The sequence below is a fragment of the Rhinoderma darwinii genome, chromosome 4 (assembly GCF_050947455.1).
Source record: "Rhinoderma darwinii isolate aRhiDar2 chromosome 4, aRhiDar2.hap1, whole genome shotgun sequence".
Classification (NCBI taxonomy): domain Eukaryota; kingdom Metazoa; phylum Chordata; class Amphibia; order Anura; family Rhinodermatidae; genus Rhinoderma; species Rhinoderma darwinii.
Window position 1 is genome coordinate 337,650,890 of NC_134690.1, and position 24,652 is coordinate 337,675,541.

At 41.0% G+C, this 24,652-nt stretch overlaps 1 protein-coding gene across 3 annotated transcripts in view; it reads left to right on the plus strand.

Annotated features, from left to right (window-relative positions):
- GRM1 (glutamate metabotropic receptor 1) overlaps positions 1–24,652 on the plus strand; it is a 314,004-nt gene that overhangs the window by 271,260 nt on the left and 18,092 nt on the right. For all 3 annotated transcript variants that reach the window (XM_075862858.1, XM_075862859.1, XM_075862857.1), the window contains exons 5-7: positions 10,057–10,303; positions 11,426–11,594; positions 19,158–19,284. In XM_075862858.1, coding sequence (XP_075718973.1) covers positions 10,057–10,303; positions 11,426–11,594; positions 19,158–19,284 — 543 coding nt within the window. The remainder of the gene's footprint in view (positions 1–10,056; positions 10,304–11,425; positions 11,595–19,157; positions 19,285–24,652) is intronic.

The following is a 24,652-nucleotide window of genomic DNA, read 5'->3' on the forward strand; positions in this document are numbered from 1 at the left end:
GTATAGCACTGTCTAAAGGGGGGCTTTATAGCACTGTCTAAAGGGGGGCTTTATAGTACTGTCTACAGGGGGGCTGTATAGCACTGTCTACAGGGGCAGCAATATAGCACTGTCTACAGGGGGGCTGTATAACATTGTCTACAGGGAGGGGCTGTATAGCACTGTCTACAGGGGGGTTGTATAGCACTGTCTACAGGGGGTGCTGTATAGCACTGTCTACAGGGGGGCTGTATAGCACTGTATGGGGAGGCTTATAGCCCTGTCTACAGGGGGCGCTGTATAGAACTGTCTACAGGGGGTGCTGTATAGCACTGTCTACAGGGGGCACTGTATAGCACTGTCTACAGGGGGTGCTGTATAGCACTGTCTACAGGGGGCGCTGTATAGCACTGTCTACAAGGGGGGCTGTATAGCACTGTCTACAGGGGGAGCTGTATAGCCCTGTCTACAGGGGGGCTGTATAGCACTGTATGGGGAGGCTGCATAGCCCTATCTACAGGAGGCGCTGTATAGCGCTGTCTACAGGGGGTGCTGTATAGCACTGCCTACAGGGGGCACTGTATAGCACTGTCTACAAGGGGGGCTGTATAGCACTTTCTACAGGGGGAGCTGTATAACACTGTCTACAGGTAGGGGCTTTATAGCACTGTCTACAGGGGGCTGTATAGCACTGTCTACAGGGGGCTGTATAGCACAGTATGGGGAGGCTGTATAGCCCTGTCCACAGGGGGTGCTGTATAGCACTGTCTACAGGGGGTGCTGTATAGCACTGTCTACAGGGGGGCGCTGTATAGCACTGTCTACTGGGGCATTGTATAGCACTGTCTACAGGGGGTTGTATAGCACTGTCTAAAGGGGGGCTTTATAGCACTGTCTAAAGGGGGGCTTTATAGTACTGTCTACAGGGGGGCTGTATAGCACTGTCTACAGGGGCAGCAATATAGCACTGTCTACAGGGGGGCTGTATAACATTGTCTACAGGGAGGGGCTGTATAGCACTGTCTACAGGGGGGTTGTATAGCACTGTCTACAGGGGGTGCTGTATAGCACTTTCTACAGGGGGGCTGTATAGCACTGTTTGGGGAGGCTGTATAGCCCTCTCTACAGGGGGAACTGTATAGCACTGTTGCTACAGGTGGCGCTGTATAGCACTGTCTACAGGGGGCGCTGTATAGCACTGTCTACAGGGGGGCTGTATAGCACTGTCTACAGGGGGGGCTGCATAGCACTGTCTACAGGGGGAGCTGTATAGCGCTGTCCACAGGGAGCGGCTGTATAGCACTGTCTACATGGGGGGCTGTATAGCAGTGTCTACAGGGGTCGCTGTATAGCACTGTCTACAGGGGGCTGTATAGCACTGTTTGGGGAGGCTGTATAGCCCTGTCTACTGGGGGCACTGTATAGCACTGTCTACAGGGGGAGCTGTATAGCGCTGTCCACAGGGAGCGGCTGTATAGCACTGTCTACATGGGGGGCTGTATAGCAGTGTCTACAGGGGTCGCTGTATAGCACTGTCTACAGGGGGCTGTATAGCACTGTTTGGGGAGGCTGTATAGCCCTGTCTACTGGGGGCACTGTATAGCACTGTCTACAGGGGGCGCTGTATAGCACTGTCTACAGGGGGGCTGTATAGCACTGTCTACAGGGGGGGCTGTATAGCACTGACTACAGGGGGAGCTGTATAGCGCTGTTCACAGGGAGGGGCTGTATAGCACTGTCTACAGGGGGCGCTGTATAGCACTGTCTACAGGGGGCGCTGTATAGCACTGTCTACAGGGGGGCTGTATAGCACTGTCTACAGGGGGGCTGTGTGACAAAATCTACAGGAGGGGGCTGTATGCCACTATCTGCAGGGGGCACTATCTACAAGGACAGGCTGTGTGTGGCACCCAGGGGAGGGGGGCCCAGTCAAAAGTTTGCTATGGGCCCAGTGTTTCCTAGTTATGCCCCTGATAATGTCCTATGAGGATCTAAGTTCGGCTCAGTAGAAAGCTAGCGTAGCACATGGGTGAATGATCCTAATACCTGGATCTAGCAATTAGAGGTAGAAAAAAGAGGGATGTGACTACGGCGCTGCTACTCAATAAAGATGCAGGAATTAATAATAGTGTTTATTAGTAAGAAGGCTATGCGTTTCAATGCCGCACCGGCATCTTCCTCAGGCCACATCTAGTTCAAAGCGATTGACCTATCCAGCTGTGGTAAGCATCCATTCGTCACACTCTGACTGCCTGATTAGGCTTACTCACACTATGTGGCGCCGTGTTTGTTTCTCTGTTTTATCTTAATACCTGGATCTGGATCATAAAAATAAAAGAGATGAAACCTCTATAAAGCATTCTTCCCTAAGTTCTGTCCTAAATCACCTCCATTATCTCCTGCACCTTTTCAAACCACCATAAATATTAGATGTTAGTCACCAATCGTCTGTGAATTCCTGAAGTCAATATATTTTGGAGAGGGGGCATTTTACCGCATCCACCGTAAATGCCCCTTTATAAATCCTGCGTTTGCCATCTGGAACCGAGGTGTGGTCCACACGTTGCGGCCGGAATACTGAACGTGGCCTTACTACAGCAAAGTAAAACTCGCCTTTAAGGCCTTTGATTTATATTGCCTTCTTACTTCTTAAAAAATAGTCCTACCGACAGCAGAAGAAAATGTCTGTGTTGACCACAACCATCCAGAAGCGTACTTTAACTCGGCTTTCTTTCACCTGGAGCAATTATTCCATTTGTCACCCTAGTTCTGCATCTAAATACTCTGGCCAAGGCAGAGTAGCTTGTTGGCGCACTTCCTGGAACCAAACACCTTGAGCACGTGCCCCAACAATCATATGATGGAGTTAGAATTCATGTTGTAAATAAAATCACCACTAGCACTATCAATTTGGCTTATTTGTAGTAGCAACCGTATAATGGAAGTGTTAATTGTATAGATGTAATTATTATGTTGGATCTCTGATGTATTGTGGTTGTAGAATGCCCAGTGATCTGGTACTATTGGCAAGTGCAGGGATCAACTCTCCTGTGAGTGCACTGTTTGTTATATTCAGGTTTTTTTTTGTTGTGTTCTTTTTAAGCCAAGATAATTTTTTCAACAATGTTAAAAGTCTATTATACAGTAGAGCAACTTAGTACCTAATAAATAATTGTTTCAATGGGAATAGTCCTTAAAATAAACCTCAATAAGAGCTAAGCAATATCCACTGTATGAAATGTAGTGATCCATTTCTCCTTAGTACGCTTGAAGGTTTTTTTTATGTTGTTTTTTTTTTGCAAATGTTCACTGCATCAGTTTTATTTTGTTCATCAATCTTTTAAGGTATGCACTTATTTCACTGACTACTATATTTAATGACTGGAAATTTTAAATTCCTAACTAAATGTATAAAAAAGAATTCCTTTTTACCTAGTTATGATGTTTTTTTGCCTGAATTTATAGTTCAGTAGCAATGTTACTATGGCAACATAAATGTATCTCGAAAGCGGTTTAAAGATTTACAGATCTGATTCAAGGGCACGATATTAGTAATTGGAAATCTCTTTTGATTTAACCATTTAGAACTGGCCTTATTTAGTATTATGTCGTTTGAATAGCTCTCATATTGATGAACTCCCACAATAGTGGGAAAATGATGGAAGGGAAATCACATGTGAAGTGGTATATATTTCTTTTTTTTTCTTTTATTTCCTTTTGTTCTTTAGAGTTTTCTTTTTCTAGCTTTGTTTGAACAAATCAAATTTAAAATAAAATGAGTTAGACAATGCCTGTTCTCACCAAGAAGAATTAAATAAATCATAATTTCTACTCTCTACTACTCACAGAAGATAAACAAAGGCAACCATAAATTAATCCTGGAACACAACATCAAATACAGAGAGAAAGAGAAAGAAAAAAGTTTCACTTTTTTCAAAGCCTATTTACCATTAATGGGACCCCTATGGAAATATGTTTTGTTCTGGTTTAAAGAGTTAGCACCTTCTTACACAAACTTTGTTAAGTTAATGTTTTAAAAAAATCATATTGAACATTTTTAACATGGGACCTACACGGAACCACTGACTGGGTTCGACAAAATCCTAGGATTCTCTGGAAACCTGGTTGAGAAAAGTTGATATAAATACTAATATATGCATAAAAAAACAAGTAAACATAATAAATACATTATAAACCCAGAGTGGCCTCCAATAATCTTGTATACCGCCAATATAAACATTTATATACTCTTGCTGTAAGGACAAAAAAATGAAAACAACTGTAAAAATAGCTTTTTAAAATAAAGTATAAACTAAGGACCAATTTTAACTGTAGCAGTCTTAGATTCAGTAGTTTACATATACAATTAATCTACATAAAAAGGTGAGTGAAGGCACTTTTACACCGGCCAATTATCGGGCAGACGTGCGTTCACAGAGCGATCACCCGATGAATTATGCAAACGCTCTTTCATCTGAAGATTGCATCCTTTTAAATGCCTTAACTATTATTGTTGTTGGCAGCACATCTCCCTGATGAGATGTGCTGCCGACATGATAAAAATGTATGGGGACGTGCGATCGAAATTACGAGCGCTTGTTCCCGTATTAGCTCCTTGTGAAAGGAGCAAACGAGCGCTGACCAACGAGCTATCTCGTTGATCGGCGCTCATTTAAACGACCCATGTCGGGCCGTGTAACACCAGCTTAAGTGTCATGAGATTCTTAACAGTGTGTGTGTGTGTGTGTGTGTGTGCGTGCGTGTGTGTGTGTGTGTGTGTGTGCGTGTGCTTGTTCTGGGGCATGCCGAGCATCTGTAATATTGTTACTCTGCAATCCTCCAATGGCTGCCAGTAGCAGTGGTCTCTCTTGTGTGCACTTCCTCCAAACTGGTGTTCAGTAGCTTCATCTGTACCATAGATGGATCATCTTTGCAGAGAAAGTCATGGACAAGGGTCACACTGAAATGTAAGTTTACTTAACTGATTAATTTGTTTATGTCACATACATAGTAACAATTTGTCTTATATGACTTTCATTTTTGCATGGCATGCTGAGCACTTCATCTTTGATTTTTTATTTTTTTATTCACATGCCATACAATAAAGTTTGCCTACCCATGCCCTATGCCCATTGTTCTAGCCCTCAGGCATTGTTAGGTTGCCCGATTGATCAGACTGCCTTTGGTAGTCAAGAACAACGGAACCCTGTCACAACGGTGGCAAATGGAAACCTTTAGCAACGTTTCCGTCACCATTGACATCAATGGTGAGGGAAATGGAAGCTGAGGTTTCAGTTTGCCTTTCCGTTGAGGGGTTACCTGACGGAAATCTCAGACGGAACCCCTCAACGGAACGGCAGCGGTGATGTGAACAGGCCATATTTCTTATTATCAATAAAATGGTTAATGAGGGTTGTGTGTTATGTCTTTGTATTTTTTTTAAACTTTATTACGACCACCTTAGTAATGGCCGCTGACTTACTGAAAGCGCCCATTACTAAGGCAGGGCTTAATGTTAGCCGGTGAAAATGCTAACACTAACCCCCATTATTACCCCGGTACCCAACACCACTAGGGGTAACGCTAAGAGTCGGGTGCTATCCAGTACCCGATTATCTGTAGTGATGGTCGGGCACTGGGGCAGCCGCAGGCTTGTACTATTACTCTGGGAAAGGCAAAACACAGTGGCCCTTCCACCCTGGTAATGCTAGGCTGCTGCTGCGTTGTATCTGGCTTGTTATGAAAAATGGGTGGGACCCCAGGTCATTTAAAAAAAAAGAATAATAATAATAATAATTGGAAAGAACGATGTGAGGTTCCCCCAATTTTTATAACTAGCCAAATACAACATAGCAGCAGCAGGCTAGCATTACCAGGGTGGGAAGGACCAATGTTTTTGGGCTTTCCCAGCCTAATAACACTGCGCCATTGCCCCTCCATCACAACAGATAGTCGGGTACTGGATCGTACCCGGCTCTTCCCTGCACCCCTGGTGCTGGTGGGTACCGGGGTAATAATGGGGGTTAGTGTTAGACTCTTCATGTCTAACATTAAGCCCCGCCTTTGTAATGGACGTTGTCAATCAGCCAGCGGCCATTACTAAGGTGCTAGTAATACAGTTTAGAAAAATACAAAGACATAGAAAAAATATTTTATTGAAATAAAAATCCCCCACACAACCCTCATTATCCATTTTATTTAGAATAAAAAAACACCGTAATCGAAGTAGTCCTCGAATCCGAAATAGTCCAATAACCGAACAAAAATAATTAGTAACACATGAAAAAAGCAAAACAATTCTTATACTTACCTTTCCTGTGTCCAGCGCTGGAGCCGCAATGTCAGCGAGCTTTGCCCTATATCTAATGCTATCATGTGTGATACTGTCTGCTGAGCCACTGTATCTAATCCAATCATATGTGATAAAGTCTGCTAAGCCACTTTATCTAATCCTTTCCATAGCTATAAGGTTGTAGTTCTATAGATATGCTGTCTCCTATACACTGATATATATACACACATTTTTTTTGGGGGGGGGGTATATGTATTGGGGCTATTTCCCCTGACGTTTCAAGACCTTAGTGACGCCCCTGGCTGCTAGTGCTGCAATGTTGGGTCACTTAGGAGGCCCAGCGATGCAGCTGAAAGCTGCGGGCCGTCGGCCATGAGAAGTTTGGGGGGTGCCCAAGAAGAACCTTTGCATCGGGGCCCATGAGCCTGAATTTATAGTACATACCAAGCAAAGGATGTGACGCCATCTGATGCATCAATAAGTACATAACCTATAGAAATTTAATTGCTGAAATATAATGGCTAATTGCACTTATTGTTATTCAGATTTTGTCTGCTGTATGTGGAAACTAATAGCACATTAATCTGGAGTAATCCAAAACATCTGTCTATCAATCTGAAGATATCTCCATGAGAATTATTTGTTCCATAGAACTAGAAGCATAGCTATAAGGTGTACAGAGGTAGAAGATGCACTCAAGCCGGTGTTCCTAAGGGAACCCAAAAGTCCCACGAACACATGGTAGGTGAGGGTTACATATTTTGCATTATGGCCCAAAAGCTTTAACCCCTTGGCCACATGTGACATACCAGTGTTCGTCACAGCTGCCAAGGGAGAATATGGAGCAGGCTCACGGGTTGCGCGTGCTCTATACACCGCAGGTGTTGGCTGTATGTTACAGCCGACACTTCACTGCAATAGCCGGGATCGTAGGTAACGCTGGTGCCGATAGTTGTCATGGATGCCTAGTGAAGGCCCCAGGGCTGCCATCTTTGTACACACAATAAGCCCTGCCAGAGGCGGTAAATAGCACAGTACATAGTTTAGCACGTGGTTAGCAGCATGGTGCACCATAACTTTCCCAATATCTTTCTGGTTTTATCTAAATATAACGTATTTATTGTTTTATAAAACATTTTACAACCTAATATACATTTTACAACCTATATAATATCCTTTGTTATTCAATTCCCTTCTATTTTCAAGATCTGTGTTTGCTGACAATACGAGGGATTACATCTCTAATCTTCCTTAGCTTTGGGTTTAGTACCTATTATTGGCAGTTATGGGAGATTCAATGGCTTATACTAAATGTTCCTGATGGTTTGGAAAAATGTATGGGTTAATACTGAATTCTCCTAGTGATCTAGGGTATACATATTATCCATCATAGCCTAGGCTGATTTAGGGCTGAAATTTTATATGCATGGTGGTCTAGGGGTGTTTAGGGGATAATGATATTCTATCTAGTGGTATATGATGGTTTAGAGTTTAATATATATAATATTCCTGGGGTCCACACTCCAGTAGCACTCTGTATGCAGCTAAAGGCATCGGATTGGAAATTTAAAGAGGAAGTTCTCCTTTCTTCCTTGCCTGACTACCCTGCATTTTCAGCATTAGAGTACCAGTTATTTAGTCAGGTCTTTTAGGTGATTACCTTTTTTCTTATATTTGACCATGTCTTTTCTGTGTTTCCGGATTCATCCCCTAATTTGTTGATTATGTCTGCTTGGCTTACCTTACAAAGCCTGACCTGTATTGACCTAGCATGTTCTGCTACAGTGGTATTACTCTTGGCTCACTCTGACTGCTTCCTATTCCTGGATGCATTCCAAGGTTTGGCACTTTTCCATTTCTAGTGTCAACTTATTTTCCATCTCAGCAGTGACCACCAATTGGTAACTACTCCGGGGGCAAAACCTGAGGGATTTGACTGGGAATGGCCTTATCCTTGTGAGGTAGTTTAAGGTCAAAAGGAGGATGATCACTTAGATTCTGCACTTTGGGTTAACCAGCACCAAACCAATTCTGGTCAAAAGGTGACACTTTTTTGGTATGCTATACAGTGACCTTACAACTGTATAATCAACATCATTTCAATCATACACTTATACAATTTGAAATTCCTTCTTAATATTTCCTTACTAAATAAAAAATGACTTACGTTCCTACTCATTGGAGAAGTTCTAGCCTAAGTATCTCCTTTATGGCACTGCGCTGGATAATCTTATTTCCTTGGCTGTTTGAGTAAGTATTTGGCTCAGAGACAGGACTTTGAAAAATGAAAAGGGTTGTCATGTCCTGCTACAAATGTGTCCTTCCTTTCCTTTTATCTTAGCATATCCTGAGATGTATGGCACGATGTGTGGTACAATATGACCAGCTTTAAAATAAAACATGATTTCATGATATTCTGTCACGAGATGTCAATGCTGCATGTGTCTTTGTGTGGCCAACCAGTGGTTGTGATGTGAATTGCAGCCTTTCAAGGGTTTTGCTAGCATGTTGGGATATTATATATTATTATATATCTGTACCTTGTCTGGACCCAGCCCACATAAACTGAATCAACTGCATCAAAATAACGTATCCAGTAAAGCTGAACCCATTTATAGGGGAAAGAGGAAACACAACATAATTTCAGTCTAGACGTTTACCTGTACTTTGGTGAGAAGTGCTTATTACCAAACAGCTATCCTGTTTGGCCTTCATTTAGAAAGGAAACTGCAGTCTGAGTGAATACGAGAAGGTTTCACTAGGCTTGACTTCTTTTTCACCAGAGAAGTAATAACATCTTCCTGTGTTACTCAGTTTTAGAGGCGCTTTCCTTTCCACTAATGCCTTCTTATATTCTGGAGGTGCAGGAAATATCGTGGAACTGGCTTTTGCAAGACCTCTCACAGGAACTATTTCACCACTTGAAAAACCACCATCAGTTATTTCTGTGAACAGCACTAGTGTTCCAGTGGGTTTACTACAGTACCAAACTGCTGACATCACCATGCAAATGGCACCGTTCCACCACTTTACACAGTTGTCATACAGATTTAAATCAGAAATCTCTGATCAAATAGAATATATTGAGTAATATTGACTTTAAATGTTTTAAATTAATTGTTTAAATAGAAAAAAGTGTACCCCTCATTACTTATAAAATGGATAAGATACATTGCTTACATAGTGTAACATTTTCATGATATACTTCTTGTTCATCAGATCTTCTTTCCTTCTGCATATAATGTAGTATAGACCTCCTGTGAACTGTGGTGCATGCTCTTCATAATTTACAGAAATGAAGACAGGTGGTGAATGTCTCCTGTATTTAGTACGGGAGTCTTGCTTTGCAGCTCCGATTCTTTGTAATATGAGATTTACTATGGAGGCTTCCTACTAAGTATGGCTCTGTGCTGTGGTATCTGCAAAAGGAAAGAAAATCTGCTGAGGAAGTAAGTTACGAAAATGTAAAAGTTTTTTTTTATTTATTTATTTTTTACATTTATACATTTTTAGTATTAAAATATTCTGCTGCATTTTTTCATGAATCATCACCCACAATTATCAAAAGCTTTAACGAACAGACAAAGTTTAAACATTTTGTTCACCTTGAACTATAAAATTGACCCTTATTTTTCAGTTCATGTTGAAGGTTATTGAAATAAAAAAGTAAGAGGGGGCAGGATGTGTAGAACCCATATTTCTTTTTGATAGCGTTATGGATGTAATATTTTCTGTGCATCTAAAATAGCATATCTTTGGAATGTATCTTTGATTTTATCTTTCAGGCAATGAAAGCTTAGAAGACAACTATGTACAGGATAGCAAAATGGGATTTGTCATTAATGCAATCTATGCAATGGCTCATGGCCTGCATGACATGCATGAATCATTATGCCCAGGACATGTTGGTCTATGTGATGCAATGAAGCCTATTGATGGCAGCAAATTGCTTGAATTCCTTATAAAAAGTTCATTTGTTGGTGTTTCTGGGGAAGATGTTTGGTTTGATGAAAAAGGAGATGCTCCTGGAAGGTAAGAGTTTGGTTTATTTCAGCTTTTTTTGAGGACACATTTTAGCACATGTAATTGGTAGAAGCTGTAGCAGCATCAATATCTATTAGGAATTCATGAAATTATACCAAGGGCATGCTGTCTCCGTAAAAGGCTAACTACTGTTTAGTTAATAAGTGACTTGAAAATAAAATGTTTGTTAACATGGTTTATCATGGCTCAGAACTCTGTTACTATGGTGCTCTGGTCCCCTGTTCTACCATTTGCATACACAAAAACATTTCAGCAGCCCATGGTTTCTACTTCATGGACTTGTCCATGTTCACTTTCCATTGAGATCTATTGGAGTCTCTGTGGGCAGGCACTTTAAAGTGTTTTTGTTCTTTTAAGTTTAAGCTTAAAGTTATAGTCCACCCTTTGTTAAATAGGTACAATGCTGATTAATTTCATTATATATCTTTATTGTGGACAGAGCCCTGTTTTACTGATACAGACCTCTCATTCTGCAGCATAGACACAAGAGTAAAATGCTAATATTCTGGCTGCCTGTATTCACCCCTAGGGGGAGCATAAGAGTTTACTGTATACAGTTTACACATTGAACTCAATATTCTGCTCTATCTAGTGGTGGCTGCTGGCAGCCCGATTTTAAGAATTCAACTTTACGGCAGTGTGAAAGAAAGTACGGAATTTTTAAATCTGTGTCAGAAAAACAGAGCTCTGATCCCTATAAAGATATATTTCAAAATGAATCATCACAGAAAGTGGGACCTAAAAATGACAGTGTTGAAAGGTTATCTTTAACCAGTGAATATAACAAATATTAAAACCAATTTAATAAAGTAATAAAACCAATTTTTACTATATAAGGATAACAAAAATTAGTAATAGTAAAGAAAGAAAGATAAGTACAGATAAATGAGCTTACAATACACATTCATTACAATACACTCGGGATGGAATACATTTTCATGTTGTCTACGTATCACTGATCTGCTTATCAAATTGTATTAACCATGGAAGATTTTTTTGTCTGTGCATTGATTTTTAAACAGATGGTACAAGGTAAATTGATGAAAGGCATGATGAGAAGATGAGTTGTGAGGAATTCTAAATAAAAAAATAATTTCTTTCCAACTCTAGATATGATATCATGAATCTTCAATTCATTGAGCCAAATCAGTACGATTATGTTCTTATAGGAACTTGGCATGAAGGAATTTTAAATATTGATGACGATATGATACAAATGAATAAAAGTGGAATGGTTCGATCTGTATGCAGCGATCCATGCTCCTTAGGAGAAATAAAGGTATGCATTTTTATAAGATATACATTTTGTACTAACGGTTTAATATTTGTGTGTGTGTGCGCGTGCGTGTGTGTGTGTGTGTGTGTGTGTGTGTGTGTGTATGACAACTGTATATCGGTCTTAAAAAGAAAAGAAGCTGTTAAACCAGAGAGTGATAGATAGAAACTATATACTGTATATATTGTAGATAGTACTAATAAATACCAGACAATTCACAATGAAAACCCTATCTGAGAATAATACACAATTGCATTTAGTGTACTAAGCACCTCATTATAAATTATAGCAGCCAGATTACCAAAAAACCAATGTATCTATTATGAAATGATAAATCTGCAATAAACAGTACCGTTATTTTTCTATCAATATTTTGTAAGGTATTGTGTTATTTATACTGGTTTCATCTGCCACTAGACACCTGGGCACACTGGAGGACAAATTAGTTCATAGACTCACAGTAGGAATGTTTGGTTATGCTAATTTCTCTTGTTTGCATATCACGTCTGCGGGTGCATGTATCACATGAATAGCATGTATCATTCGGGTAGCTTGGTTTCCCTTGGAAGTATTGCCAATAAATCCTCCTACTCAATTCGAAGGTAAACTGTGTAATTGAATACTTGAAATAATTAGGCATTTAGTGTTCAACCACAGGTCGGTGTTTACTACACATACTTTGATTAACACAGACAATTCTTTTTGGAAAAACATTATTTATCCGGCACCCTTAGGCAGTGTTATAAAGCATTCATGTATTGCTAATAAAGGCGCTATTACACCGGGCCGATAATCGGCCAGTGCAGCGAGCCCCAATCAACGAGACATCATTGATCGGCGCTCGAGCTATGGATGGGGACGAGCGGTCGTTACTCCGATCGTTCGTTCCCATATGTTATTATCATGTCTGCAGTGCGTCTCCCTGTTTACACAGGGAGAAGCACTGCCGACAACGATAATATTTTACTTTTTTAAAGCAATACGACCAGCAGATGATCGAGCATTTGCTCGTTCATCTGCTGATCGCTGCCCTGTTTACACAGGGCAATTATCAGGAACGAGCATTATATGAATGCTTGTCTGCCCGATAATCGGCCAGTGTAAAACCCCCTTAAGTGGCTAATATAAACAATCCATAACTGTTGAGTTAAGGCCTCATGCCCTGCGAGGCACACAAAGGTTTAATATTCCATATGCATCCATAAGAAAAAAAAAGTGGGGTCTGATTCATTGCATGTATGGGATTCTTGAAACATTGATAGTTTAAAATCTTTACCAAATAATCAATAGGAGCTAGAAGTACCAGAAATACACTAAATGGCCAAACCTATGTAGACAACTGATCATCCTACTTATATGAGCTTGTAGGACATTCCTATACCATGGGCATTAATATGGAGTTGGGCCCCCTTTTCCAGCTATAACAGCCTCCATTTTTCTGGGAAGGCTTTCTACAGGATTTTTGAGTGTGTCTGTGGGAATTTGTGCCTATTCAGCTAAAAGCGAATTTGTGAGCTCAGGCACTGATGTTAGGTAAAAAGGTTTCGTTCACAATCGTCGTTCCAATTCATCCCAAAGGTCTTTAAAGGAGTTGAGCTCCAGCAATGTGCAGACCACTTGAATTCCTCCACACCAAACTTGTCAAACCAGGTCTTTAACCCCCTCCCGCTGCTGCCATTTTTCAGATTTTCATTTTTTTCCTCTCCACCTTCCAAAAGCCATAACTTTTGTATTTTTCCATCATATAGCCCTATGAGAGCTTCATTTTTGCGGGACGAGTTGTAGTTTTTCATGGCACCATTTTCGTACCATATAATGTAGTAGGAAACAGGAAAAAAATTATTTGTGGGGTGGAAAGTGAAGAAAAATCATCAGTTTCTCCATTGTTTTTTGCGCTTCATTTTTAAGGCATTCACCATGCAATTAAAATGACATGTTAACTTTATTCTGCGGATCAATACGATTACAGCTATTGTTTCAGAGATTAAAATGGAAACTTTACAGAAAGGAAACAAACTGAAACATAATGCATTGGAAGCATTACCATTGAAATCAAAGGCTTTCTTTTCATAAGTTCCTCTGACGGAATGGATGAACGGAAACCCCAAATGGAACACCACCGTGATGTGGACAGATACTTTGTGAGTAAATTCATCAGTAGAAGTCGTAGAAATCTCTAAATAGTTTGCCACATTGTATCAGTCTGGAGTCCAGGCTGTTTAGCTCACAGATCACTGCCTAGACTGGAAACAACTGAGCCTCTCCGTTGAAGCAGGATGGGTATGTGCCTGTGAATATAAATAAGAGTGTTCTTATTCACTGACAGCAAACAAATATATTAGAAAGTTATATAACATTTCATTTGTATAGCGATTCAGATTTACTTACATAAAACAGGAAACCCCTTATGGACCAGGCCATTTTTTTCAAAACTGATATGTGTCACTTTATGTGGTAATAACTTCGGAATGCTTTTACCTATCCAAGCGATTCTGAATTGTTTTCTCGTGACACATTGGACTTTAAGTTAGTGGTAAAATTTAGAGAAAATGTGTAAAAATTAGCATTTTTCTCAATTTAAATGTATCTGCTTGTAATACCACACAAAATAGTTACTAGTTCACATATACCATATGTCTACTTTATGTTGGCATCATTTTTATGAACATTCTTTTATTTTTCTATGACGCTACAAGGCTTAGAACTTTAGCAGCAATTCCTCACAATTTCAAGAAAATTTCAAAAGGCTATTTTTTTAGGGACAAGTTCAGTTCTAAAGTGACTTTGAGGGCTCTATATATTAGAACCCCCCCATAAATCACCACATTTTAAAAATCTAACCCCTCAAAGTATTAAAAACAGCTTTTAGAAAGTTTCTTCACAGGAATTACAGCAAAGTGGAGGTGAAATTTACAAATTTCATTTTTTTTGCAGAAAGTCAGTTTTAATCCATTTTTTTTCTGTAACACAGAAGGTTTTACCAGAGAGACGTTACTCAATATTTATTGCCCAGATTCTGCAGTCTTTAGAAATATCCCACATGTGGCCCTAGTGTGGTAAAGGACTGAAGCACAGGCCTCAGACGCAAAGGAGCACTTAGTGGATTTTGGGGCCTCCTTTTTATTAGAATATATTTTAGGCACCATGTCAGGTTTGAAGAAGTCTTGTGATGCCAAAACAGTAGAAATCCCCAAAAAGTGACCCCATCTAGGAAGCTACACCGCTCAAGGAACTTATCTAAGGGTATAGCTCGCATTTTGACCACACAGTTTTTTTTGCAGAAATTATTGAAAGTAGGCCGTGAAAATCTACATTGTTTTCAATAAAATGTAGGTTTAGCTAATGTTTTTTCATACCCACAAGAACTAAAGCAGAAAAAGCACCCCAACATTTGTAGAGAAGTTTCTCCTGAGTAAAATAATATCCCATATGTGGTCATAGACGGCTGTTTGGACACACGGCAGGGCTTAGAAGGGAAAGAGAGTTATTTGGCTTTGGAGCTCAAATTTAGCTGGAACGGTTTGCGGAGGCCATGTCGCATTTACAAAGCCCCTGAGGAGACAAAACAGTGGAAACCCCCCAAAAGTGATCCCATTTAGGAAACTACACCCCTCAAGGAACTTATCTAAGGGTATAGTAAGCATTTTGACCCCACAGGTTTTTTGCAGAAATATTGGAAATAGGCCGTGAAAATGAAAATCTACATTTTTTTCAATAAGATTTAGGTTTAGCTAATTTTTTTTAATTTCCGCAAGAACTAAAGCATAAAATCTAAAATGAAAGCTCTTTTCAATACAAAAACGATGCTGCAAACGATTTTGAGATAGGATTTTTTTTGCTGAGATATTTAACGTTAAAGTTATCATCTTCATTATCTGCTACCGCCGGTGTTAGCATTACTCAAAATGTAGCGTGCGGGTAAAATTCTAAATTTGTGTGGGCGCGTGTGTGTGTGTGAGCTTGGGAATGTCACATCGAGGTGACTTTAAATTACGCATTATTACAATCGGCCTCGGCGATACAAAATGGACCTTGTCTACGATTGTAACATGATTTCATGGTACACATTTCGGTAGTCACTTGTGCTCCACTCGAGACAGATGTATGAGGATTATCATGTACAGTGAGCAGAACATCTAAAGCTTTTTCATCATTACTAGCATGTTTGGGTCTTCCGAATCTTGGTGCGTCTTTAATTGAACCGGTTATTTTGAAACGATGAACAGTTCTTTTAACAGTTGACAATGAAATTGGATCACAGATAAGATAAGTGGCATTGAATAAAGCCGCTACTTCTCGATAGGATCTTATTTTTCTTCGCCATACCCTCCCATCAATAAAGTGATTCTTTCCATTTCGGTCAAATGCATTTTGTAATATGACAATAGAAATGCACAAAAATTAAATTACTCTCCGAATTAGCGCTCTCTGAAATTCACAAGTGACTACCGAAATGTGTACACATGAAATCATGTTACAATCGTAGACAAGGTCCATTTTGTATAGCCGAGGCCGATTGTAATAATACGTAATTTAAAGTCACCTTTATGTGACATTTCCAAGCTCACACGCACACGCGCCCACACACATTTAGGAGTTTACCCGCGCGGTACATTTTGAGTAATGCCAACACCGGCGGTAGCCAATAATGAAGATGGTAACTTTAACATTAACTATTTCAGCTAAAAAAAATCCTATCTCAAAATTTGCAGAATCGTTTTTGTATTGAAAAGAGCTTTCAAATGAGCCCCAACTCGACCCCCCGTGCCATTTAAGATTTTGCTGCCCCGCCACCCCACCGCCCCCAAGGGGGTGGGGGTGTTTTTTTTGGGTTAACTGATAGATTTAATGACCCCATTAAATCCCACCAAATTTCAACCCTCTATCTCGAGCCTCTTGTCCTTATACTTGACGAACCACACGTCGCTGCATACTGTCTTGCTCTCACCCCTTCTAACACGTTTTAGGGAGGCCTTTCTGGTTTTTGCGCACCGTGCCACATGCTGCAGTATTTCTGGTGGAGAGGCATTTAAATAGTGGGATGCTGGTGTAGAAGTTATCCACGTAAAGGTGGTAACCCAGGTCCAGCAGTGGGTGTACCAAATCCCACACTATTTTCCCACTAACTCCCAGGACGGGGGGCATTCCTGGAGTCCTTCCCTTCATAAACCCGAAACCTGTAGGTGTACCCTGAGCTACTCTCGCACAGTTTGTAAATTTTTATTCCATACCTCGCCCTCTTGCTGGGCAGGTATTGGCAGAATTTTAGCCTACCCTTAAAATGTACAAGGGACTCATCGATTACAATGTTCTTTTGGGGGTGTACGCTTCTTGAAATTTGGTGCAGAAATGTTTAAAACTGGCCTGATTTTGAATAGATGGTCGTATGTGGGGTCATCACGGGGCGGGCGCTGTGCATTATTATTATAGTGCAAAAATTTAAGAATAGCTTCAAAGTGAGTCCAGGACATTGCCATGCGGTAAATTGGGGTGTTGTACAAAACATCTGTACTCCAGTATTGCCTGATCTGTGGCTTCTTTACTAGCCCCATATGCAGCACAAGGCCCCAAAATTTGAGCATCTCCACTGTATCTACAGCGGCGAGATCGGGGGGAGCCGTTGGTTGGCACGGAATGCCTGGGGGCCTGATGAAGTCCCCCAGGTCCGCCATCTTTGTACTCCGGCAGGGCTTCATAGGAGACTGTCAGAATCCCGATATACTGCAATACATTAGTATTGCAGTATATCCTGCAAGCGATCTAATGATCGCTGGTTGAAGTCCCCTAGGGGGACTAATAAAAAAAAGTAAAAATTAGTTAAATAAAGTTTTGTGTAAAAAAAAATTTCAAAAATTAAAAGTTCAAAAAGCCCCCCTTTTCCCATTTTCCCCCTAGAGCATAGTAAATAATTTAGTAAATAAACATAATTGGTATCGCTGCGACCGTAAAAGTCTGAACTATCACAATATATCATTATTTAACCCGCATGGTGAACGCCGTAGAAAAAAAATTGTAAAACGCCAGAATCTCTATTTTTTGTTAACCTAATCTCCCACAAAAAATGCAATAAAAAGTGTTCAAACTGTCGCATGTACACCAAAATGGTATTATTAAAAACGACAGCTTATCCCGCAAAAAATAAGCCCTTATACCACTTAATCAACGGAAAAATAAAAAAGTTACGGTTCTCGGAATTTGGCGAAACAAAATACATTTTATTTTTTACACTTAGGTTTTTACTTGTAAAAGTAGTAAAATATAGAAAAAACTACATATATTTGGTATCGGCGTAATCGTATTGACCCATAGAATAAAATTAACACGTTGTTTTAATTGCACAGTGAATTCCGTAAAAATGGCGTGCAAAAAACTATGGAGGAATCTGTGTTTTTTTCATTTTCTACCCCACAAATAATTTTTGTTCCCGTTTCCCAGTACATTATATGGCAAAGTAAATGGTGCTAAGATAAAATACAACTCGTCCTGCAAAAATCAAGCCCTCATAGTACTATATCGACGGAAAAATAAAGGCGTTATGGCTTTTGGAATGTGGGGAGGAAAAAACGAAAATGAAAATCTGAAAAAGGGCTGTGGCGGGAAGGGGTTAAGGGTCTAGCATATGATGACGTGGGGTTCTGGGCAATAAATTGCTGGGCATATAAATTGGTCTGGGCCACCATTAAAGTCACTAAATCCTCACTGAAGAAAACCTTTAAAAAATCTATTTCTGTGAACCCTTCAGTCTCAAAATTAGTTCCTGAGCTGCCTATGAATTTGAGGATCTCAGGCTTATAATTCTGGAACAGGGACTGGGAAAGGGGAATCACTAGTGCTTAAAAGCAGCAGCACAGTTGATGATGATGATCACAGTCAGTGATCACACAGCAAGATGCAGAAGATGACGATCGCAGCACAGAAGGCCTCAGCAACGGTAAGTATTCGGTTCACAGACTCACACACCAGCTCTGCTTACCGTTCCTAACCAGAATGAGGTGGGCAGAGCTGGTGCCGGGTGTTTGAAACGCCCGCCATGGCTACGATTGCTCGGTCTTTGCAAACCGACCAATGGAAGCGATCGGGGGGTAGAAGCATCACTACTGCCTTACAAGTACATGGCAGGGATTGGTGCCGTCCTAGACAGCACCAATCCCCACCATATCACTGTGCCCTGCGGCACAGTGATAGGTTATAGCCGCAAAAAGCCGCAAAAATCACAGCGACTGCCGATGCGGGGGGGCGCGCCCCCCCCCCCCCTGGGCCACGTGTAAAGATGGCCTGCTGTCAGGGACAGCAGCCATCTTTGCTCCGTCATCGTGTCTTTAGACACAGTGACCACTTCACGCTCCAATGTACCCATACGATTGCGTTAAGTATCTAACGACCGTACCCATACGTTGGATGTCATTAAGGGGTTAACTTTTATACACAGTGGTAATTTGCATAGGCACTGAATAATGGAAAATCTCATTCTAATTTATGTTGACAATTAATGAAAACTGTGATGAACCCATTTCACTCCACGACCACTCTTTGATCTGATATTGGTTTCCTTTCTGTATGATTTAGGTGATTAGGAAGGGTGAAGTAAGCTGTTGTTGGATCTGTACCCCTTGCAAGGAGAATGAGTTTGTGCAGGATGAATTTACATGCAAGGCTTGTGATCTGGGCTGGTGGCCCAACTCCAGACTGACAGGTGAGATGGCAATGTTTATAGTACATATTCAGAAATTAATTCTTCTGCTACAAAGGTATCATATATTCCTAAAGACTACATTTTACCTTTTTTATTAAAGGACTTCTCCAGGATTTTTTGTAGCTAGTCCTCCTATTCATTAAGAATAAGGGGGCTTTTTAATTAATTGTTAAGGAAAACTCCCTCGATCCAGGATCCCCTAATCTGAGCTCCGCTGCATGTAAACATACAGTTTGTGATAAGGCCGCAGCAGGGACACACTCCCTGTGCAATATATACGGTAGGTATCCCATACATTGCAGAGAGTGAGCAGGGGGGCCTATGTACGGACCGGTGCAATGTTTACATAAAATATATATATCGCGAAGAACAACTTTAACTTTTTCACTAACAAGGATTTATGGAATACCTAATCACTTTAAACGCTTGCGAGAATATAGGAAATAATGGTGGAATATGGATCTTGTTAATATATAGAACTTGTTTTTTCTTCCTGGTCCATTTTTTTTTGTAATGTAGGGGGGAGGGGGAAGCGGCAAGTGACAGCAGGAAGAAATATCATAGCTTGGTACTCTTTCCCTGTACAGCCTTCCAGTGACACCGGTGCAGGGGAGTGAATACAGGAAATTTTCTTCACGTTATTACCCACACTAAACAAATGATACAGATAGGACACAGTATGTGCTCTCTGTCACATTTAGGGGGGTTTACTGCAGCGGTGAGAAGCTGAGCAGTTGCACCCCTACACCTAATCGAGACATTTGTCAACTCTGTGACTCAAATGTTTAAGGTTGCTAAAATCGCTCATCCCCATGCATTAAAATCATGTCGGCAGCACATCTGTCTGTTAACTCGCGGAGATTTGCTGCCGACAACGATAATTCACAATCAAGTCACATTATTATGACCACTTCCTACTTTAGAAGTAGGCAGCACGTGGCCCACGAAGGATGTGATGTGTCGTGGGCTGGCTTGGTGGGTTTTTAAGGTGTGCGGTAGGCTGTCTGAACACATCTCACTCGTTTTTTCCATGGGTAAAAGGGGCAATTTATCAGAGTTGCAAAAAGGAATGATTATTGGTTTTCAGGCCAAGGGTGGCAGTATTTTTCAAACAGCGCAGTTTGTGAAGTGTTCGCGTGCTGCCGTGGTGAAAGTGTATTGTGAGTGGACAAATGGCATCATTGGGAATAACCGAGGTGGAAACTACGTAGCACCATGTGCCATTGATGTGAGAGGTGAACGTCGGCTATGAAGGTGCGTGAGGGCCGAACGACATGCTTCATCGAATGGATGGACGTCGGCGTGTCAGGCGAGAAACATCAAAGAACAAACACCCTACAACCATTGCTGGAAGAACGCAAGCTGGTGGCGGCAGTGTGATAGTCTGGGGAATTTCTTCATGCCATATCCTGGGCCCACTCATCCATGTGGAAGATGCTCTGAACCAATTTGGGCATGAATCCATCATTGCAGATTACGTCCACCCATACATGCTGTTGGTCTTCCCTGGGGCAGATGGAATCTTCCAGCAAGACAAAGCAACATGTCACATGACTAGAAATGTCCTACAGTGGTTGGAAGAGCAGGACCAAGACTTCCCAAGTACTTCCCTGGCCCCCTAATTCACCAGACTTCAACCCAATTGAGCAACTGTGGGACCACCTTGATTGTCTTGTTCGCTCTATAGATCCTCCCCCACGCACCCTCCAGAAAATGTGTGATGCACTGTAGGCAGCAAGGCTCCAAGATAACTGAGACAACCTACCAGCACCTTATTGAGTCACTCCCAGCCCGTCTAGCTGCTGTCTGTGCTGCACACGGCGGTTAATCTGGATATTAGCTGGTGATCATAATAATGTGACTCGACTGTGTATTTTCTATTGCATAAACGATACGATCAGCGATAAATGAGCGTTTGCTTATTCATCGGCTGATTGTTTCACCAGTCTACACAGAGCAATGATCGGGAACTAGCGTTCATATAAATGCTCGATTGCCTAATCATGGGCCCATGTAAAATGGCCTTTAGACCAGGTATGCAGATTTATAACAGTGTCACTCAATGGCCCACATTTACTAATGGTATCTAATCATTACACAGCGTAAACTTAGACCAGACAGGCACAAAATGCGCCAAATTTATCACAGTGGTGCTTGCTGCATGATATTACCTTGCATGACCTGTCAGACACTTTGCTCTTCCTTATACCACTTTTGATATGTCTTATTTTGCGCCAAAAGTTTGTGATAATTTTTTTGCGCATTTGTGGTGCACAGTGGCACATTTTAAGCCATGTCCCCATTCTGGAAACACTTTTAAAAAGTGTTTAGTGAGATGCAAACATCCAAACTGCATCAAACTGCACCAATTTGCACCAGTAGAAAATTTGCCCCAATGTATGATAAATTTGGCGCATCTTGCTAGACACTTTTATTTCCTTATACCACCACTTGGTTAGCTTAGTTTACACCAGTTTTTTGTGCCAAAATTGCACGTCTGCTCATTATAAGTCATACGTCTTTCAGATAAGCCACACCCTCTTTTCTAAACACTTTGAAAAAGTGTCTAGTGAGGCATAAACATCTGTTCTATTTGGCGCAAATCAATAATAAATTTATCTAAATTGATTTGTGGCAAAAAAAAAGCGCAGCACGAATTCTGGCGCAACAACAATAGCAAATCTGCCCCAATATTCCAGCCGTTCTATACATTTGACATTGCATACACAAATATATAAAAAATATGCAATCTGCTTATGACAATACATGCTAAATGCTATTGTGGCACGTTCTCCACCTCAGTTCATGTGTGTGTGAACTCATCAACATGGCAGCCATACCAAGACTGATGCATTATACATTACCCCATCACAGGAAGAAGACAACTGTTAGCTAACTGTTACCCTTAGGCCGGATTCACACGAGCGTGTGCGTTTTGCACGCGCAAAAAGATGCAGCGTTTTGCGCGCGCAATAGAAACTTGACAGATCCGTGTGTCAGCCCCGTGCATGCTTTTCGCGCAGCCGCCATCATTATGACACTCCGTTTGGATGTTTGTGAACAGAAAAGCACGTGGTGCTTTTCTGTTTTCATTCATCCTTTTCACAGCTGTTGCGTGAATCACGCTGGTCGCACGGAAGTGCTTCCGTGTGGCATGCGTGGTTTTCACGCACCCATTGACTTCAATGGGTGCATGATGCGCGAAAAACGCCCAAAGAACGGACATGTCGTGACTTTTTTTCAGCGGACTCACGCAGAGTAAAAATCACACATATGTCTGCACGGCCCCATAGACTAATATAGGTCCGTGCGACGCGCGTGAAAATCACGTGCGTTGCACGTACGTATATCCCATTCGTCTGAATAAGCCCTTAGGCTGTGTTCACATCAGCGTTGCCCATCCGCAGTCGACTGCGTTATTGATTCTGTCAAAACAACGGAACGATTTCACAACGGTGACAAACGGAAACCTTTAGTAACGTTTCCATCACCATTGATATCAATGGTGAGGGAAACGGAAGCCTAGGTTTCAGTTTGCCTTTCCGTTGAGTGGTTAACCCGATTGAAACCTCAGATGGAACCCCTCAATGGAAGGGCAAAGCTGATGTGAACAGCCCCTAAGTAAAGAGGGTTTTACACAAGACATTTATCGGGCAAACGAGCGCTCATAGAACGCTCGTTGCCAATAAATGCCCTGTGCAAACAGGGGAACGATCAGCAGATGAACGAAAAAACGCTCGATCATCTGCTGGTTGTATCGTTTTAAAAAAGTGAAATATTATCGGTCAGCAGCACATCTCCCTGTGTAAAGAGACGTGCTGCCGACGTGATAATAATGAATGGGGACGAGCGATTGGAGTAACGACCGCTTGTCCTCTTCCATAGCTCCATGTGACCGGAGCAAACGAGCGCCGATCAACGATGTCTCATTGATCGGCGCTCGCTTCACCGGACGCTTATCGGGCTGTGTAAAGAGGCTCAGTCACCAGATAAGTGCCCTATCTCCTACATAATCTGATTGGCGCTGTAATGTAGATAACAACAGTGTTTTTTATTTTGAAAAAATATAATTTTTGCGCAAGTTATGAGCAATTTTAGATTTATGCTAATTAGTTTCTTAATAGACAAAATAAAAACCACTGCCGTTATCTACATTACAGCACCGATCAGATTATGTAGGAGATAGGGCACTTATAATCTGGTGACAGAGCCTCTTTAACATTATAGTAGACTGCAAAATGCAAACAGTATCTTATTTTATGTTTACGCAACAAAGTCCAACTGATCTCTTGCAAACAGATCTGATAATGGAATAGAAATCTTGTATGTGAGTCTCTTAACATTTTTCAACGCTCCACTAATAGGTTCAGCAATAAAAGGGTTGCTACCTATAGCTTATCATAGCACAAATTGTTTCTTGGCTTTGATTTGGCCAGCAGAGAGTTTTAACTGTGAGAATAATACACAGAAAAAACTGTTATGTTTCACATCAAGACAACAGAAAAACACCATAAGGTGATATTGTAAAAGTGCCAAGCACATGGAGATTTCCTTCAACAAACCGTTTGCTTAAGTAGCGAATTCGAATAGTACAATAAAAATGTAAATGCAATTTTCCAAGGCATTCTGTTGCGCAACAACATCTTTTGTATAAATTATCAACAGGATCTGTTACAATGCCTGCTCTTTGTTTTCATGGTAAACATCTTGCTGAATCTCACCCTGAAATGAACCTATTGTTTTCCTGCTGCTTTCTAGAATGTCGACAGATAAAGTAATTGAACCAAAGTGAATCAGAAACATTCAAGGGGGTATTACATTGGGCAATTATCGTGCAGACGAGCGTTCATGTAACTTGTTGTCTCGTTGATTGGCGCTTGCTGCATCGGCCAATTATCGGCCAGTGTAAAAGGGCCTTCACAGTCAAGGAAAACTCGCATTTGTATAATTTACAAGAAATGTTAATGTATTTATGAATATTAGAATTATTGTGACCAGCTGAGATGGGGCAAGACCAGACATAATTTGTGTTTTACAATATGTATATAATGTATATACCGGAATTCACAGGTTAGTACTGTAGTCAGGTAGTCAGGCTCATATAGGAACATGTAAGTTATAAATCCAGAGTTAATTAAAGCATACCTCCAATGTTGCTGAATTCAAGTTTAAATTTGGAAAACAATTGGATACATTTTATAAGGATTTTGGGTACAAATCGTGGAGATCACCAGATTACAGTTACACTGGGTAATCTGGTTTAGAGGTAGTAAACCTCTAGACCAACATTGGAGGCAATTTTTAGGACAATTCATTCTTGAGATCTTCACTGCTTTATTTCTATTTTTTGCATGTTCAGCCGGAGCTG